The sequence below is a fragment of the Liolophura sinensis genome, chromosome 7 (assembly GCF_032854445.1).
Source record: "Liolophura sinensis isolate JHLJ2023 chromosome 7, CUHK_Ljap_v2, whole genome shotgun sequence".
In the NCBI taxonomy this organism is placed as follows: Eukaryota; Metazoa; Mollusca; class Polyplacophora; order Chitonida; family Chitonidae; genus Liolophura; species Liolophura sinensis.
In genome coordinates, this window is record NC_088301.1 from 44,900,467 (window position 1) to 44,921,873 (window position 21,407).

General features: G+C 38.4%; 2 protein-coding genes across 2 annotated transcripts; one reads left to right on the top strand and one right to left on the bottom strand.

The window, feature by feature from the left end:
• Positions 1-2,244: 2,244 nt before the first annotated feature.
• Positions 2,245-13,943, bottom strand: LOC135470200 (inner nuclear membrane protein Man1-like). The gene is given in 17 exon segments (XM_064749009.1): positions 2,245-4,697; positions 5,066-5,144; positions 5,969-6,071; positions 6,322-6,403; positions 7,744-7,780; positions 9,013-9,133; positions 9,500-9,539; positions 9,542-9,601; positions 10,027-10,128; positions 10,627-10,668; positions 10,671-10,792; positions 11,149-11,210; positions 11,628-11,731; positions 12,188-12,287; positions 12,552-12,607; positions 12,795-13,031; positions 13,034-13,943. Coding segments are annotated over 17 exon segments (2,409 nt in total). The 3' UTR covers positions 2,245-4,545.
• Positions 13,944-15,541: 1,598 nt separating this feature from the next.
• On the top strand, positions 15,542-18,189 carry LOC135471818 (uncharacterized). Its single transcript, XM_064751174.1, has 4 exons — positions 15,542-15,926; positions 16,302-16,685; positions 16,854-16,890; positions 17,829-18,189. The coding sequence occupies exons 1-4, from the start codon at positions 15,783-15,785 to the stop codon at positions 17,876-17,878; spliced, it is 615 nt and encodes a 204-aa protein (XP_064607244.1). The 5' UTR covers positions 15,542-15,782; the 3' UTR covers positions 17,879-18,189.
• Positions 18,190-21,407: the final 3,218 nt, after the last annotated feature.

Consider the following 21,407-nt stretch of genomic DNA (forward strand, 5'->3'; position numbering starts at 1 on the left):
TTCCCTGGTTGTCATTGATTTGGGTTTTGCTGATAATCAGCTGCGCCTAGGGCCATTTTCACAGTCTTACATTCAGTCAAGACCACTTTTTGTCAGTATGGTGTGGAAATAGGTCTGTTAAATGTGGGAGTGCAAAACACCTTGGAATTCATTATTTTAATGCATAAAATTCAAATCAAGTAGGTGAAAAAAAAAAGGAGGGGAGGGGGGGGGGGGTCCTTGGCATGATGACCCAGGAGCCTTCCTCCAACGTGGTCGCTGTGAGTTCAAGTCCAGCTCCTGTTGGCTTCCTCTCTGGCCGTACATGGAAAGGTCTGCAGCAACCTGTGTATGGTTGTGGGTTTCGCCAGGGGTGTGGCCGCCTTCCTCCCTCCATAATGCTGGCCACTGTAGTAGATTCTTGAGTTCAGCATAAAAAACCAATCCAATAAAAAAGAAAGATACCTTTCAATTGGCTTTTATCATGGAACATAATGCCATAAATGTCTACTCATTTTGATAGCTATGTCACGAACTTCAACAGAACTAGGACTACCTTAATGGCCTAATGGTGACCTCCACCCATAAAACTGATTGCAATGGTGTAAATGGAAAATTCTTGAGTATGATGAACAGTAAAGTCCTAAAATCTGCTTGTTTATATGCAGGGGACCTCTGTGGCTCGGAAGGCGCGCTAGCACAGTGTTATGACCCAGGAGCTTGTCGCTGTGAGTTTAGGTCCAGCTCATGCTGGCTTCCTCTCCAGCCGCACTGCCCAGTTTCCTCCCACCATAATGCTGGCTGCCGTTGTATAAGTGAAATATTCTTGAGTATGGCGTAAAACACCAATCAAGTCAATAAATAAAATTTTCACATACAGGCAGACATACATGTATGGGATGGAAACCTATGGTTCCCCTTCCACCTGTTAAAAGAAGTCAGTTGAAAATCTATTTACAAACTAGAGTCGATCACTGACTATAACATTTATACACCATTATGCTGTCAGTTATATAATTTATAAAGAGGTGCCAAACAAAAAAGATGAATTTTTTTTTTTTTTTTTTTGGATTGGTGTTTTACGCCGTACTCAAGAATATTTCACTTATACGACGGCGGCCAGCATTATGGTGGGTGGAAACCGGGCACAGCCCGGGGGAAACCCACGACCATCCGTAGGTTGCTGGCAGACCTTCCCACTTACGGCCGGAGAGGAGGCCAGCATGAGCTGGACTTGAACTCACAGCGACCGCATTGGTGAGAGGCTCCTGGGTCATTACGCTGTGCTAGCGCGCTAACCAAACAAAAAAGAAAACAAAAATATATAGAAAGACAAAACTAGTGTTTTTCCAGCCATCAGTGCAGGTAATAGAAATTGACATTTTATTCAGGTTACTCTGCAAAAATACAAAGCAATTTCTTTTGATTATGGAAATCATGACTCCATCTAATTGTATCTATTTTACATCATGTATATTGTGCGTCATCTTGCGAGAGCCAAGCTGACACCGGCTAGTCCCTCACACCCAATATTTATGACATTTGGAATCACCTTTAAGACCACCATGTCAGCAGCATCTTTGACACAGCAACCAGAGGCTGGATTTCAGTGTCACATAAGATAGACAGAAAATCACGATAGTAAACATGCATCAACATCTTGACTATGACAATTATACAGCTTTGTCAGGGTTGTCACAAAAAAACAACTTTGGTAGACGATTACTAGTATCTTAATTTTCCGTCAAGAAGTAGTAATTAATAACTAGATATTTTTTCAAGCACTATCATATACACTGAGAGAGGCCTTTGTGGATTTTGCTTACATATTACTTCAGGGACAGAAATGATTTTTACAAAAAAGATTTTTCACATCTTTTTGCATACACTTAAGTCTTTGAAACTCTGGCATATCATTATTGTGCTTTCTTCCTGAACAACCAAAACCTAGTGACTTAATATCAATCATGTGTAACCGAGTCTGGTTTCAGGTGGAAATAAATTTAAATCATTGTAAAAATCGCAAGGCTGGATATTAATGATTATTCATATATGTAGTTGGACTGCTTTTTTTTGTCTGGAAAACTCTGCTACACTTCAAATCTCAAGACACATGTTTCTCATTTAGCTGAAAGCAACTTTTGGCATGGGCAAACCCACTATACAACACCTATACAACATATGTAAGTGTCAAAAAAAAAAAAAAAAAAAAAAAAAAAAAGGAGAGAACGAAAAGGAGAGAACGAAAAGTCAACGTACTATATGGTTCCTTTTAACTGAATTTCCACAACGTACCAGACAATTTTTCATCCTTGTGTTCAAAATATTTATACAGTTACCACACAGCTAGCTAATGATAAGCAGCAGGTCACTATGCTCATTATATACATGATATCCATGGGCGGTTTGCACCAAGTTTATTGTATTATGGCACCAAATGCCTTTAACCCATTTCTTCACGGCAGTTAAAACATACTTAGGCTATGGTCCCAGTTTACAGAACGGCACACAGCAAAGTAAGCCCGTAACTCTCATGACAACAAATGCTGTAGAGACATGAAGTGCACTTACCCAAGGAATATGTTAAACATGTTCCATGAAACTCAGGCCAGGGCAACATAGCCATGGGCAATCAAAATCTACCATTTGCTAGTTTTCACACCTGATTGACCTTTCCACTCATTATGTTTAGGAGAACAGCTTTGTGCAAGTGGGCTCCAGGACTCCTGTGGCCATTTTGCTTTGCATGTGTAATATGACCACATGTCCACAGAGAACAACAAAGACAGTAGAGCCCAGCATCAATTTGTGACAATCTGTTTTGACAAATTATTTAAAGTAGAAGATATGAACACATCTTTTCAACAACAGACAACCCGCACGCATGAGGACAAACAGCAATGTAGAAAAGATTCACTTTACTCCTTAACTGTTTCAAAAGGTGTTAACTAGGATAATTTTCAAACAAACGAAACATAATTTACTACATGTATATTGCTTGACATTACAAAAAAACAAGTAGGTCAGTTCTTCTACTTTCAGGAATGATTTATATTACCAGTCTTAGTGATGTTACTGACTTATTGGCACCACAAACACTGGACCTCGAGAAATACAAAAAATGTCATGATTCCAAACCTGTTGGAGCCAATCAAAATGTGATTGTGTGTCTGTTGTCTTTCGACAGTCTCTTTGCATGTATACGATATAGAGAATAAACATCATATGAGAATGTAATGTGACTTCTTCATCTGAGGGTAAATACCCACATATTCACTAAATCTGTACAGCATATTTATCTTGAGAATTGTCCCTAAAATATCAATAGAAAAACTCACATTTTAACTGATTCAATACATTAATAGAAAGAAAAAAAAAAATGTTCTTGGTACATTTATGTATGAGGTACAGAAGTAACATATTATGTAAATTATCTTGCACATATTTACAATTAATTATAATTCATGTTTTGGTTGATGTCAATTTGGCAATATAAAGCTAAAAATGGGTGGAGGAGAAAAACAAAATGTTGATGCAGATACTGGTACTTAAAATATGTACAACTAAGAGATGATATTTAAATGTACCTACTCTACAATTACATGTTACACACAGATGTGATTCATAAACTTGCCATAAACTTGCCAAAAACAACAGAGGTACAAGTAAGAAGACAAACGATGAACATGACCTCAAAAATGACCTCAGGCACAGTTAGGCATTTCAATATAAATGAAAAAAGGTCCCACTTCTCTGCATCCTGTATTAAAGTCAAGCAGAAAGGGCTTGTTAGTCTAACATTCTGACACCTAATTCTGCACAGTTGTTCACTACTACAACAGGCTGATAATTCATGAACACTTCTTTTCTTACATATTGCTTATTAAAATAGATGCACTTAGGCCACCTTCAATGACTTTGTTGCTAACAGAAACACTGAAAGTACTGATGTTGGAATTTATATTCCAAAACACTTACATGTAGGTTATGTTTAAAAATGCATACACATTTATATCTTTTACAGAGGAGATGACAATGATTCTGTGAGAACATGATCAGCAGATGCAGCAGAAAACAAACTACTGTCCATTGTGGTGGGAGGGGTGGTGGTGGTTAGCTAAATATGCATACATAATATATAATGGGATGAAGTAAATCCACAGATTATGAACAAACCAACCAAGTGTTGGACAAGGGGAAGGTAACTATAATCATGTGTGAAAACCAACCACACCCTCCCAGCTTGGGAAGTGAGTTGATTGTAACAGTCTACTAAAGAACTGTGGTTGCAATGCTAAATAAAGGCACTTTAACAGGCAAATTGGCAACATATAAAAAGAAACAAGGGCTCCTTCCTTGTAGCATCAGCAGCAAGTCTCTTCAAAATCCTGTGAGGAACAAAACCACATAACTTACAAAATGACTGCCACAGGCACCATCCAAGGTTAAAAGCCATGTTTTACAGCAAAACTATCATAATACAGTTCACTGGCAATCACGTCTATGGATTATACTGCGACGGGACTTTCTGATTTAAGAAACGCACCATCTGAAAAACCATCTGAGTTATGTCATCTCCAGGGAGGAACGATGGAACGGCTGGGCCAGGGAAAGCCTTCTGTCTGTTGTGGGCTGTAGAGGTTCTACACAGTTGACCGACATAGGAAAGCTTCGGTTATAATGTTCCAGCTTCAGATATTTCACAGTGACAAGTTTCCCTGTAGACATATAAAAGAGCATTATTGTGGAATCTTTCCCCATGTGCCTCTGCCAACAAACAAAATACAGATACTACATTTGGATCAAAGCATTTGGATCAACAAAACCACAAAATTACCGATTTTTTATACCATTACCACTTAGAGACACAAACACCTGGCCTTTTTAGCTGCTACAAGTCTATCTCTGTCACCCAAATTTTTTACTTTCATCTTGGCCATTCACTTATCAAGCAGCCTGAGAGAAAGACTATATGAAACTGACGAAACTTAGTTGTTTAATTTCTTTCTTCAGAGACATTTATGTTATTGCTTAAGAGTCTAAGTCACACTAAATGAACAGATATCTCATGAGAGTGATTCCTCACCATCAAACCACCAGCCATGGAGCTGCTTGAAGGCCTTTCCAGCATGCCGGGCATCACAACACTTCACATAAACCACTCCCTACAAATACAGCAGAGTACAAATTAAATAAAATGCCAAACAAATTTATAGTAAACCATCCCCTTTCCTAGGGACCAGGAGCCAGTTTCATGAAGATTACTTAGCTAAGTAATGCCTTAACTACCATGACAACATATGTCTTAGAGATATAAAATGCACTTTCCTTTGGGCAACTTAACACTAAGCATGCTCCATGAAACCATCCCCTGGCAAACCTTCTGATTTAAAGCTGCAGTCAAAACTGCAAGAGCTGGATTTGACATGACAGCCTCACTAATGAAGTGGCCGGTTAATGCTCTTAGGATACAAGTACTATTAAAGTGGACAGACAGCATTTTTTCTTAATCCAGAAAATTCAATTATATAAATTCCAAATGTATATCTAGGCATGTAGTGAGAACAGTTTAGAGTCGAGGCTCTGGGATCATAAAGCCATCTTAAACTTCAGTCAAAATTTCCATCATTACACTCGTCTTCCTTTAGGTTATTCAAGCTGAAATTGGTTTTACCATAACTTGCCCAAAAATTGCATTGTCAAGCAATATTTTGGCCTTGTTACATAAGAAATAACAATTTTACAGTGATCTCAAATTTTTACTAAGACTTTAGTCTGAGATATCTTCCTGATGATTCACGAGGTAAATAAAAAAAACTCTCAGTGACCTTCTGAATATCAGTTTTAATACCGCTGCACAATCTCCTCACAAATTAGATATCCATGCAACTGAAAAGAACATGCAAGAAAAATTTATTCAAAAATTCTTCAAAGGTACATGTATGTTTACTACAATCCTTCTCTGTATGATTACTGCTTGACCTCTCACCTCGTTAGAGCCTCTGTCCACAGTAAGATGTACAATCTGGCAGTCTGAGCACTTCTCTAAGATGGCATCTTGAACAGAGATATCCCAGTCATCTTCATTTTCTCTGAAATCAATATACCAAAATAAGTTAAGCTATGAAAAACATGACACAATCCAAGACTTTTATCACACATGGTTTTTATTTCTTTAAGAAATTGGCTTAAGTAACAGAATAATCGCCATTAGAGAATTATACAATCTTGGAATAGCACAATATCTCATCCTGAAAATTGGCCAAGGTCAAGTGTTTGTAACCTGGAATCGTGCTATATGTTTAAAGTGGATACAGATACTGTAAAAGAACCATGACTCACTTGTCAGCATTAAACATGTTGGACACTTTCAGACAAGGTGATGAACTTTTGGCCACATGATTAAGTTTGTCTTCTCCAAAAGCTGAAAAAGGGTGATACTTAGACATGATTTGCCGTTTCATTTCGTTTTCATTTATTGACCTGAGATCCAACAACATAGGCCCACTAACTGACTAGAGAACAAAAATTTAAAAAACCACATACAGAAATAGCATAACATACATGTACAACAAGGCATTCTGGAAGTACTGTTTTCACAATACATGTACCCTATCGGCATGAGATTTCAGAATGACACCTGAAACTTAAAACTGTGTCAAGTTTCAATACAAAGAAATCGTTTGAAAAGGCGAAGAAAACTGATTTGTGACAGACTAACAGACTGGTGGACGAGATGTAAACCTATCATCCCCACCCACATCAGGGCTAAAAACATGCTGGTGCTTATAAATATAATCATTCTTTTAAACATTAAAGGGGCATACTGATAAAAGAAATTCAGAATTTTTGAGTTGGTTCGGCTAAATACAAAAATTAGTAACATTTCACTCTTAACTAAACACTCTAGGCCTCTATTTTCAGAAAACTGTCCAGGCAATGAGAAGGGGAAATCTGTCACTGGTCTAAGCTGTCCACCTGACAAGATAACATGCAAATGAAGCAGCATTGAGATTCTACTACGGAAGTCTACTAAACCTAATACGATCTTCCTTTCTATTGACCATGTAGTATAAAGTAATTATAATTCACAATGATTTGTCCGGCAGAAATAAAGTAACATGGTAGGCTTACAACACAGAACCGTATCTAACATTTGAAGTTCACTGAACATCTCCCATTTACACTATGCACTACCAGGGGAGGTAACCCAGCCAAATGTATTTATTTACTTGATAAGTGTTTTACACCGTTCTCAAGGATGTTTCACATATATGTTGGCGGCCAACATTATGGTGGGAGGAAACCAGAGGGAAACCCCTAACCATCTGAAGGCTGCTGGAAGACATTCCCACGTACGGTATGAGCTCACACCAAGCACAATGGTGAGGGGCTCCTGGGTCATTCCAAAGTGGTTAGTGTGCCAGCGTGGCCCCCAAATCCAATCAAAAGGTCACTGTTTGGCCACGTTTCTACATATAGCGACTTGAGTGAGTGGATGGTCCATTGGAGACCTCTCATAAAACTAACCATTTGACTGTCCACTTAAACTTACACACATGTCGGTAGACATCTGGAAGTCTGAACTTTTAAGTAAATAATGTTTAAAACATGATTAATAACATGTTTATCATCCCAAGTAAGTATGTAAGTAAATAATGTTTAATAACATACAGCATACCGCAAAAAGTTGCATGAAGGGAAAACAGTCAAAAGAATGACTAACAGACATAAACATCATTTGGATGTTAGACATGTTCTTACCTTGGCCCTGCCAAACTTTTTGACCTTTTGGACAATTCTGAAAAGATAATCATTACACCATTTCAAACCAAAGTTTTATTGTAGGCTTACATGCAATTTGCTATCTGCCTGCTTAAAAAAATCAATGAACCAACAGAATGTGGTTTGCAAATAAAATGGACATACTGAATCAGTGGTGTACTGCCTGCCATCAGAGCAGCCTGCACCTCAAGTCAGCCTGCCCTCACTGGAAAGGGCCTGCCTTCATGGCAGGTAATAGCCTTAATCTACATGCCCACAGCCAATGGTCGACAGAGCCAAACATTACCAACTAAAATGCCTTCGACAGAAGGGATGACACAATGAAGCACAAGCATAACATATATTATATAAATTGATCATTCTCCTGTCTTGGTCATACTAGTTCAATTAAATTGAACGCTGAGGTCTATAATTTTCAACAATTTCTACTATTTACCTGCCTCAACGTTTAATCATCGGATTAAAAAGCCTGGTAGGTTCATTTCGCACTTTGCAGAATGGAAGTGGGCATTCAAATCCACTTTGAAATGCCAATTTCTGGTGTGCATTAAAGAGAATAGGACCTTTACTACCACTCCTATGAGCATAAATCCATTCCTGAATCGAAATGTTGTTGGAAATCCACAGAAAGTCAAGACTTGCGGACATTATGTGCACATCTGCTTTGTTATCCATGTTTTCTGCATGTGGCCTCAGATAAAATCCGGATTTTTGATGTACCCAATGCGTTGAGCGTGCACACCGTGATATTGAAAGACAAAAAGTCAATACCTCATCTCCTGCAAAGTGCCTACATTACGAATTAAGTATCCGAAATTGTTGAAAACAGATCTCAATGTTTAATTTAACTAAACTGTAGTCATACAACCCATTGCTATCAGATGAGAGAACCAATAGCTTCACCTTTGTTCGGATTTTTCACAGTAATGTTCATTAGAAAATGGTGCACGCCACAATATTGCAGCTTCTCACTAGCAACAGATTTGAAGTTAAAAATACAAACTCTCCAGTGCCCGGCTTCTCGTACTGGATGTATGCATCATGGTTACCGTACAGGGAACAAAGAAAATTTCCTCACCCACTGACACTCCTGTGTGGTACGGGTACGTTTGTAGAGCACGTTTGCTGAAACGGGCATGCTACACAATCCTATAACATGGCCCAAAGCAATTTTTGCCTGCATTTGGCAGACAAAGACAAATTACCACGTGTCACCTGCAGAAAATTGGGTTTAAATCAACATCTTACCTGGAGCCATCTCCACACAATGAAGTCTTCTCCGTGGATTGTTTGTGTCTCTACTCGAACTCGAGACTCGTGAAGTTCCACAAACTTAACAGCTTTATTCCAAATATACTGAAACTGTTTTCTGAAACGGAACAGCGATGATAGTGCTGTAAAGTTCTCCCATCAAAATGGAGCTAAGGAAAGTTATAATCATACATCTAAAATAAGGACACCCACAGAAAGTTTCCTTGAATGATGATAAATGTGCGATTTTTGCACTACAACTGTGCATTACATCACATATCTGGTTGAAGGACAGTAAGTTCACAAACACACATTCTTACTGTTGTCATACTGTATGGGGGAAACTGAACCTTGGATGATAAACAATACTTCAAGAGGAAAACTTTCAGAAGTTAGTTCATGTCTACTGAAATCATCCACATATCTTAGCTTGAATCAGAGATCTTATCTGACTGTAGGCAATGACAAATTGTTTATCAGATACCTCTGTGAAGGAGGGATAAGCGTATCACGGACATGTTGAATGCCAGGTAAGGTTTGTCATCCTCCTCATCATGAAGTGTTTCACAGTGAAGTTTTAAAACATCTGCACAATTATAATGAACAAATAAAAAAATATTATTACACAAAACAGGGATTTATCTTGTTTTTTCATCCAAATTTGTACATGTAAATAATACTCAAAGGGATACAAAGTAACATATACCACTTGTTATAATAATAATTCCAGTACTCGAATACCTAGCATGGTTTTTTTAGACTCGTGCTGCATCCTGCCCCTAAGTCAGCACCTGACCCCTTTTTGTCAGACATAATGTCAACAGACACGGAGTAGAAATTGCCACATTGTCCCTTTTTTCAGGAGTGTAGCTTTGTTACCAGTATTTTTTGATTTCTAGCTAGATGCCCCAGGCACTTACAAATAATCATCTCTAAAACGTGTCACTTTAAAATAAAGTGATTAAATCACTGACTATCCCATTCATCAAAACATTATACATGTACACTTACCAATGATCTTCTCCACCATATCATAAACTAGCTTTTGTTCCACTTCCTGTCTTTTTACTCGATAGTGAACAACATAGATGGTGACACAGCCAGCAACTATCACTGCAAATAATAACGGTTAACAATCATTGTCTACAAGCAATAACCTGCACTGAAAGATTTTTGTGCACTCTGATAGCATTAACTAACAACTGCCACAAATTGGAACCATACTTGAAGCCTTATGAACTGCATACTCCGAACTGCTTTAATTAGGGTACATTTGGCTATAGGCCTGAATAAATTTTCATCTTGGAGAATGGTGTCATGTGCGATGGATTAATACAACGCTGTATTAATATTTTGATTTATTTGATTGGTGTTTTATGCCGTACTCAGAATATTTCACTTATACAACGGCAGTCAGCATATGGTGGGAGGAAACCAAGCAGAGCCTGGAAAAACCCACGACCATCTGCAGGTTGCTGACAGACCTTCCGTTGATGACTTTTTTGTTTAAATTATTTTGTGCATTCTATTTCAACATAAAATGCTTTCTCTTCACTTAGCATTGATAGAGCTAAGGTAAAATCAGTTCTATACTTATAATATTATACTTACAAAAGATGACGACGGCAAAAAGCCAAAAGAATCTGGTTGTAACTCTCTGATAGCCTTCAGAATGCGACAAGAGAGACTCATATAAGGAACTGTTGACTCAATAAACACAACTTTTATCTGCTTCTGACAATAATCTTGTGCCGATTCTGCACTGTCTTTCATTGCTCTGAAACAAGTTTAAAAAGAACCCAAGGAAAGGTGTGCTGATATATTATGTAACATTTAAAACCATCATCTTCCACAGAATAACAATGTAATAAACAGTTTGATCGTGAAATTATAATTTGCAAAGCAAGGAATCATGCTGAGACTATTGTATTTGGTGGTAGACAAATAAAGCCATGGAACAACCAAGTTATGTAAAACTTTAAAAGAGTTGCATTGGTTGGTCTCAAAAGTAGGACACTTCATCAACCGTTATAATGGGTTAGTTGTTTTGGGGAAATTGCCTCCTTAATTGGATGTCACTAATAGTACCCACGCTATATACCCATCAGTGTTATATGACCAGTGTTTTAGTACCTGATATGCCAGTGTTGGTTATGAATCACGAGACTAGTCACAACATCTGTATACATCTCTCCCTGAAACAGTCACATTCAGAAAAGATGAGACTATTTAAGTGCAGTGTTGAAAAAAAAAAAAAAAAACAGAAATGAACCAAATATTTAGGCAAATAATGGGATTTATTTTTCTTTTTCTAAATGACTGAAAATTTACACCCAAAATCGAAATATTTCATGATTTCATTATTAATGGTTATGGAGTTCATAAGTGAAGAAAAATCAGGCTGGGGTCTAAGAGAAATAAAGGTACAAAACTGACAGACTCCTGACAGCCTTATATTTTGAGATAATCCCATCTAATTTTAAGTACAGTTCATACCCAAACTTACACTCGATGAGTATAACTTGCCTGATCCTTACTTTTAGATTGATTAATTGGAGTTTCATCCTGTACTCAAGAATATTTCACTTAGATGAGCCACAGGAATTTCTTACTTTTAAATGATACATCTTCTGCTGTTCAAGGAAGTTCTGTATGAAGTCTGTCAGCTCTGATCTACTCATATTTCCTGTCTGCCGCTTCTCGCACTTGTAATCACCTGATAATCAGAAACATCTACATAAAATCCAACAGATCACTGATGTACACTTAACTATATTGACATAGAGGCTGACTACCATGTGTACTGGGAGTAAGCAATATCTCTAAAAGCAGCAAGTCTTCACATCACAGTTTAACTAGACATCAAAATTTTCTTAGAGGTAAACTTTAAAACAACAGTATCCGACCTTACTGCTGCTTCCTCACATAATACATTAAAATATTGTAAATGACCTAAACTTTCGTCCGCGACTTGGTTACTCACTTTGCCTTCTTATCAGAGTTTTACAGATCTTTGAAACATGTTCTGGGCTTTGTTTAGACGGTAGAGTTGGATACCCCACTGGAAATGTTAAATATCAGCACCAAGACTAATGTTTTATGGCCTCTAATATGCAATCTTAGGGGGAATTTTTAAGTCAAATACTGCGATCCCGGAAACTGCAGAACTCACCCAGCCTCTGACTCAACTCATCATACAGAGGGCTGATGACTTTGAAAGCTAGATGAGACACTTCTTCTTCAAAACATGGCTTTTTCTTATTTTCTCCATTCTGAAAAACAATTAATTTACTTATTTGATTGGTGTTTATTTTAGGCTATGCACACCATATGTAACTATGGTACATGTTGCAACTCTTACGGATAATCACCACTACATATAACTCATTGTATATTAGTACATATTTACATCTACATGTAACTGATAGTGAATTATATAATATTCACTGACTGCAATTTAGATATAGGCAATGGATATTCTGCAACATTAATGTATCTTTAAAGTTTTATAGTCAAGTTGTGACTAACTGAATTACCTCATCACCCTTAGCCATAGCTCTCCGCCATTCTGTGCAAATCAACAAGTCATTGGCTGAAAAGAAAAAAAATAGTTATAAAAGCAAATTTGACTTCGCTACAGTGTCACCACTGTCAAACAGCTTTTCTTGTTCACTATTTCGGAAATACATATCTGTTGTATGGCAATCAAAACAGACAGTTCACCGTTTGTGCATGTTCACCTCACTGATAACAGAATTACTCAGTGACTTCATACTAACCTGCTTTAGTATCATCCACAGGAATATCGCTGGACTCTTTCATACTAAGATAAAGAACGCTGAGTACAAGGAAAAACACTCCAACAATAACTAACAGAACCATTGAAATGTGTTGGTTATAGTTGACCTTCAGGCTCTGCTCCTTTGCCTTGAACACCCGCTGCAAACGTTGATCCTCTGCCATTTTTTCAGCAGAAACATGACTTGGTCTTGATGAGTTAAGTTGCTGACGTATTACAGATGCTGATGAATTTTGTTTATATAATGGAGAGTTGTCAAAAGTTGGACTGTGATTTTCAGAAGTCCTGTGCCATGATTCTCTAACAGGAGTGCTTGTGCTGAATGGGGAAGTGCTTGAATTGTTTTTTTCATTGAAGAATTCTCCTTTGAACCTCGATTACGCAACCAATTTGTCCCGAAGCTGCCTGTTTCACTGTTCAAGTTTTGATTGTCACTTTCATCCAAGTTGAATGATGTATTTATACCGCGGCTCTCAGCAACATAAGTGCTATCATCTGCAACATCTGAATCTGAGGAGTCAAACTCAACTGGCTTAGACCTACTATTATAGTTCGTATTTCTGTTCCATGGTGAGAATATCGACCTGCCAAGGTTACCTAGCTCTATACCCAGAACGGTTGCAGTTTGTCCCGTTTGTGATTCAACTGATACAGCTGGAGAACTTGGCGATGCGGACCGTCTTCCACTTGACAAAAATGGTGCATGCAGTTGATTAGGGTTGGACGAGATCACGTTAGATTCGTGTTTTACACTATTAAGAACAGGACTGCCTGCTGCATTTTTAACACCATCAACTACACCAGACAATCGAGTTGACGCACGTCGACCTGCTGGTTTCAGTTTCTTTCTACCTGTAACTCTTGCTTGACTATCAGGATCCCCGACATCGCTTTCATCGGAACTAAAACTGGCTATCGCACTTCTGGGAGATCGCGTGCCTCGTCGAGGTCTGCTTACCGTTGTCGGACGTTTAAATACTTCTGATTGTTCCTTTTCAGCTTTTACCCGCAGGTGGTTAAGCTTTTTTATGAGCACTCCACGTTTTGCGGCCTTTATCGGAAGTTTTACTGTCTCTCCATGCGTTCGAAGTTCCCTTGCAAGCTCTTCGTCTGTTAAGTTGTCCGCCATGATAGACGCAAATCCTAGACCGGAAGTTGTAAAGTAAACGCATGCCCACGAATATCGTCAGGGGCTCCCTACCCAGTACTCACAGGGGTACACATCGACCGGTTTCGTTTTGGTCTTGATTTCATGATTAATAAATTAATAAATGATTAAACAAACAAATAAATAAATAAATAAACCAAAATTTAAAGCCAAACAAGAACCAGAATTTTAATGTCACTTCCTTTTATTTTATTTGTGTATATTTTAACAGCATTCTGACTTATAACTTTTGTACATTTTATTATAATTGGTGATAGGCTAATTTAAGAGGAAACTTAACTTCCTAATATCAATTTGTTGATCGGCACTAGCATGGGCATACACGACATAGCGTTCAACACACGCTTTTCCGTATAGCAATATTCCTAGCTAGAGGGATATTAAATACGTGCGTAATTCGGTCATTGGCCATGGAAACCCGTCGGATGGTGATGCTATATCTTCCCGCTCTTCGCGAGGATACGTGCGAGGTCGAATCCCATCGAATCACGCACAAATATGCTACCGTCCTCGTGTCGCGTCTCGCTAGGCGCGAGTATGATCACTCGCGGCCCAAGGACAGAATACCACTTACTTTCTCGTGTTGTGGTTCACAGTTGCATGGCCGGCTTGAGTTTGAATTGGTTGAGCTGAGCATCCCAACCAGATTAATTCACGTGCATGCAAAAAACCAGGCACGCAGTGCATATAGGCCTAAATGTCCGTGTGTTTTGACGAATTATCATACCACGCTCCGTCACGAACGTCGTATGTATGTACACCGTTTCTAGTTCTTTAGTGCATTGCATTGGACGTTATGTTGGAATTTGGTCGGCGGTTATTAACCGTGAACGTAAACTGTGGTAGACCTTTGGTAAACGAATGACTGTTTAGAGGCCTACGTGCATGAAGAACCAAAAGTCGTTAGTTACAAATGCATTTCTTGCTATCTTAAAGGCCAGAACTTCCGGGGACTATAGGCGTAGGCCTGCGCCAAAACTATATATGGCGTGGCCAGACTTCACACCACGAGTTTAGTTACAACCAAAAATCGCCTAAAAAGCGTGTCGATCCTGCTATTTAAAAGGCTAAAACTGGACTATACAGTGGCGTAGAAAGTCAAAAAGGGGGGGGGGGGCGAGTCCTTTCACTTTTAAAAGGGGAGGAGGGGCAGCATATATCCTTACATATACATATGCCACATAGGTATATATACACCTACATACACACATAGCGCAGTATCCACTAAATATTAAGGTGCCTGTCTATTGAAGGAAGTCATATTTCTAATATACCATGTACTTTCTCCTATATTAACTTGAGTTATCTGTTATTTACAACAAAAGGCTAACCTTGTAAAGCGCTCAATAACCTGTATGTGTTTACGAATGTGAGATCTGATTCATTCTCGTCTCGCGTCCTGGCTTAGTATAATCACATAGTCCTACCATTCAGTGGTGTTGACAGTGAGAAAATAAAGGCCAGACCAAATCGAGAATATATATATACGCCAATGGTTGACATGTTAAAGACCTTCTGATAGCATTTACCTACACGCTGATACACATGTCGGACAACCTAGTAATGGTGACACAGATCAGTGGTTTACATGCGTGGTTATGTTGAGCAAGTATATAGCATTAACACATGTACAGGTGGGGTGATTTTTGCCGGCAAAAGATCTTAAGCGTGTATATACTTAGTTTCGACAGCTATATGTAATCTACACTCCATAGAAATGGTACATAAAGTTGATTACCGGCCAATCCATTGCTGGTAACCAACCGGCCATATGGTATATGCTATACTCATTTTACAATAATGGACGCCTATAACAGCTTGAATACTGTAAGAATCTACAACCGCCAAAGATCCTCCCTAACAAAGAAACCATGGGCTACAAGAGTGGCGAAGACCACAACCTCTTGGAAAAACAACATTAACTTCAACTGCCGACAAGACCAGGTAACAAGTCTGTTGTCAATTTGATCTTACTGATGAGATCTTCATACCGATGGCTTATATCCACGCCATACGATTTAACAACGTACACTATAAATGGCTATAACGTCTGTGTGGATACCTTCATACAAATACATAGGCTATATGTTATCAGTGTAATTCACCATTAACTAATATTTGAAAGACTATATAGCCTACCTTACGCAACACGTATAATTTTATAAGTGGGTATGGCTCGTGTATATAGTGATTACAGTATTCAGTGACTGCATCGTATTTGTGGTAGTGTATAAGTAGCCTTATAACAATTAAACGGACACAGCTATGCAGTTTATCTTGTGCCGATACAGAAAGCACAACGTTCTTTGTTTGATGTAGGAAAGGTTTGGGACTCCAACAGGGAGCCAAGTCGTTATTCCTGCAAACAGGAGACTCTTCGGCTGCATACAGTGCGTACTGCTTCCGTGTCCAGCAATCACCAAAGAACCGGAAGTGGAGAAGAAACGACTCGAGGCTAAATATACTGGAAGCCCTCTCCGATACATAGGACGCCTTGTGCCAATTGATTGCAACGTGTATGAATCAACATCAAGTAATGAGATTTATCTCTTGTATGAAAGTATTTTGTTCGTTGTAACGAAGTCGTATAAAGATTTAAGAACTCGTGGACTACAAACTCGCCTTGGAAATCTGGAGTACTACGATTACCTAGGGTTGATGGACGGAAAGAAGGCTAGGCCGCTGCCTCAAGGACAAGCCAAGGTATTTGAATGCATATTTTTCTGTCGTTCGAGTGTTAAACTGTAATGAAGACCGGTTATTTCAGTTTATATTTGGTGTATATATCATGTATTTATATTTGGTAAACGCGATTATCGAGCTACAGCCTGTATGCATGCAAATATTTTTATTTCATTTTTCCGCTTTCAGTTTCCAAAATTGTCGGCTGCTGCAACTTTCTCCGAGGGTATGTATTTTACTGATGTACACGCATTATATATTGCCGTGCTTGTAATTTGCCCTTACATAACAACACACAACCGTATGTTTATTCTAATAACTAATTATTCTAATAACTGATTAAGAAAACTACACACCAGTACATGCATCTGTATTTAGAACCGCCATTCTGTTTCTGTTTGAACCAAAAAGACTACAGCATTCAGATTTAGCGCACTTTGATCACACTATAAGAAGTAGGCTTATAGCCTAATAGGCTAATAGGCTATAGGTTTTTGGGCTCAGCATGTATATAGGTCTTATCCTGTTTGAAGGCCGTAGGCAACATCGAGTATGCAAGGGTTTAATGACTGAAAACCTCAAGTTGCCTGGAGCTAAACCCTAAAGAGATCAAATGAGATCGCATTATGTTCTGCTTATCTTATTCCGCTATAATGACAGGCCAATCAAATTAAACGCACATAATCTCCTTACATTCACTTTATAGAGGTCGATAACTGCACACTGATCCTGACATATATTAATTCTGTTCAGACAAGGGTAGATAAGTATCCATGTTAATATATATATATATATATGAGTCATATGCATGGCCCGGTCGCTGTGAGTTCAAGTCCAGCTCATGCTGGCTTCCTCTCCGGTCGTACGTGGGAAGGACAGTCAGCAACCTGCGGATGGCCATGGGTTTCCACCGGGCTCTGCCCGGTTTCCTCCCACCATATTGCTGGCCGCCGTTGTATAAGTGAAATATTCTTGAGTACGGCGTAAAACGCCAATCAAATAATAATCAAATGAAATATCCATGGCCTGTCTTGTAAATGTACATATAAAACAGCCACGTGTCCTATAAATCACGACCCTAATTACTTACAGATATGCACGTAATTAATTACAGATTTACGGTAATATAGACATTTGTTATACTTTTGTTTCTTTTGCATGTAGATACTTTCCTGGACCTGTACCGTACCTTGGACATCGCTGTTAACATGTGATGACATCTCCGTGTGTTGGTGTTCCTCCATTAATTCATCAGGATATGTTACCCGAAGCTTGCATGCATCGTTGTATATATTTTAGTTTTCTCTACATACATCGATCGGTATAAACGTGTACATTTTATGAATAAATGACCTTCCATGTACCTTTAAAATATGCTTTCAAAATGTTTGTTTTTGTAGACTAGAGCCACAGAAAATGCAAATCTGTGCACTGTTGTTAAATGAAAAGACAGCTATGTATAGATATACTTATTTGTCTGTATCGAAGCCACTTGTTCCATATATAAAGACAACGTTCAGACAAAATAAAGGTACAACACAACAAACAAATGGTACGAAAGTCCTGGGAAATATGACTATGGCTGTTCTATGAGTACCTGGGACATAGCCGACTGGCTCGCAGAACTCTGTACACATCCCTCATATCCAAACTCAACACAGAGAAAAAACTGACTTCAATTATGGTGCTATATATTACAGAACAGATCGTGAATCTGTCAAATCTTTTACGCTATTAAACTTTAATTATTCGAATGATTTTTTTTTTCATTTTGTTACAACAAATTTCTGAAATTTATCACATCGTGCACAAAACCCTGTAATATTTTATCTTTTGTATACCTGGTCGTAGAGTTTCATTGTCACTTTATATGTAAACTAGTCTGAAATTTCTAAATTGATACAGGATATAAGAGAGCTTTCGTAGAATTTGATATTTATTACAGAAATATGGTATACGACATGGTATACAACATGGTATACGATACACACACACACACACACACACACACACACACACACATATATATATATATATATATATATATATATATATATATATATATATATATATATATATGTATATGCTTACAACTCTGTATTTAAAGTACACGACACAAAAAGCACTGTTCTGAATAGTGTGGTACGACATTAACCCCATAGAGTACAAAGGACTATGAAAAATAACTCAGATGATATACACATTTTAAAATATTCATTAATATGCCGACACTCAATTTCAAATGTACATACAATATTCAACTAGGTTTATCTTCCATTTATATATAGTCTGAGGGTTTCGGAAATAAATATTTACAGTGTCCTCTGTAGTGTATGTAGTCTATATAATCACACTTAATACGAGGATACACCCGCATGTTACGGCTTGTCCAAAAACCACAAAATTTAAATCCTGGTATATGGACTAGCTTGCATAAGCAGGACTTCGGCATGATATTGCATGAACTTCATTTTCCCACGCCAATGTGAATGATGTAGGCCTATCTGTATGAATGAAAGATTGTACATGGCCGAATTATCTGTAACTGAATGATGATTCCTTAATCCACCATAGACTTGCTGGGTGAAGTTGATTTACGACTCGTCCGATTTCTCTGTGATATGGTACAAACGCAAGGAGTTTTCTGGAGGAACAATTTCGGAGGAGCCAGCCACTGATTCAGATTCTGTCTTTCCACCAGCGTTTGTGTTACGTCCATTTATGTAAATTTCGTTGGAAGTGGTGGATTTGGGTGACTCTCGTGCCACGCTTCCATTCGGCGCTCGTGTCTTTTTCGTCTTATCCACGGTGCTGTACATCGCTGAGATCTCCTCTGGAGTTGGCCGTGGCGGAGCGCGCCTTTCTGGTCTGGCAGGGCGGACGTTGTCCTCGATGGTGGCGTATGGGTCTACAACATTTTCTAGTGTGAAGGCATTGATCATGCCATTCAGTCGATCCATACGTCCGCGATGTTCACGGCTCCAATCTTTCTGTCGAAGATCTGTTGGGATGGAATCCTGTGGGGAAAAATCCAAAAATAATTGTACATTCAGTCAAATGGTTAACCCTCCCCAACCCTAAAAAATAACAAACAAAGGGTTGTTAAATATTTATCATCATTTGAGCTGAATTAAATTCATCGCTTCGAACTTCACTCGCATTCGCCACCATCCACGACAGGTCATCGTTATAATAACTCAGCTCATTGCACTACGGGCATTTAGGCCTACTATAACTGTCCAAAGTTTTCAAGAGTAGAGAAAATCAAGACTGATTTGTCTTACCAGATTGTCGTTTGGATCCCTTTGATATGCCTCATTGATCCTTGGATTAATAGTAAACCGTCTGTTAAAAGAGATAACGTATGTGATCACAATTATCTTGGCAAAAGTATTCTGAATAAATGATGCTATTATACATATACTATAATGCACAGTAAAGTGCACACTTATTCACTCATATACAGAAAAACACTAAAAAACGCATATTATACGAAAAGTATACTGGAAGTAAAGGATGAAGTAGATGCAAATTGACCAATGGTGTATCTTTTTTTAACCTTAACACTGTAGAATAAAAGTCGATAAACAGCGTTTCTCCTTTCTCTTTCCCATACACCATTGTTGACCGGTAATGTATAGGCCTACATGACTAAACGTCATTCAATGCACTGTAAACATGCAGTTATTGACATAAGACCTGCTATCAGTCTCTACAGGACCGTTTAATGCGTTTACGAGCTTTATAAACCTATATTAATTATTATTACCCAAACAACCTTGAACAAAAGTGGCCAAGATCGCCGGGTTTAAATAGGGTTCTTCCCATCACGAATTACAGGTGTGGTACACGTTTACTTGTAGAATTTCGCCGGTTTACTCCCACTACAATGATGGTCGCCGTCGTATAAGTGAAATATCCTTGAGTACGGCGTAAAACATCAATCAAACAAAATATATGATAAATAAATCCAAGAGATAGAGCATTATCAAGTATACGGATTGAGGGACACCACAACAACACCCCTATAGGCCAATATGGGTGGACGGTTAAAAAGCATACAGCAGTCCAGAAAAAATGATTTTACATCATAACTACGTATTGTGTAGCTTTTCCCTCGAGATGTACACAATATTAATGGACTACATACGCACCTTGATTTGTCCTTTTTCCTACTGACACAACAAAAGTAAATGGACACTAGAATGATGGCGGTTAGTAAAGCACCCCCTAAAAATGCACCAATGACTGCGCCGATTAAAACACTTCTGGCCACCTGATGTGCCGCAGCAGTCTTTGGTGTGTTAGGCTCTGGCGTTGTGCTCAACGGGCGACGTGTGGGCAGTATATCTGAAAAATATACCTTAGTGGTATACCGTACTCTGACTGCCTGGTTCATGACATATTGTCTGGTTCAATAAATAACCATATGAATATCAAAAAAGGGCGAAGATGAAAATCACGTATTTGTATTTTACAAGTAGTCTTAAAGACACGATAAACCCTCTTAAACAAAATTCCGTATTATGTTTCGTTTAGCCAAAAATATTGATGCGGGTACTCACTCTGTGCGGGTGATGCAAAAGCGATGACAAAACGAATATTGATTCGTGGTGAGTGTGTTATGGAGTGCGGCAGAGGGGTTGTTGGGCAAATGGCCAACGAAGCTTATATATGAGATGTAAAACAATGGACAGGGAAGGACAAATCTAGGTCTGTACTGAATCTACCAAGACAATATAT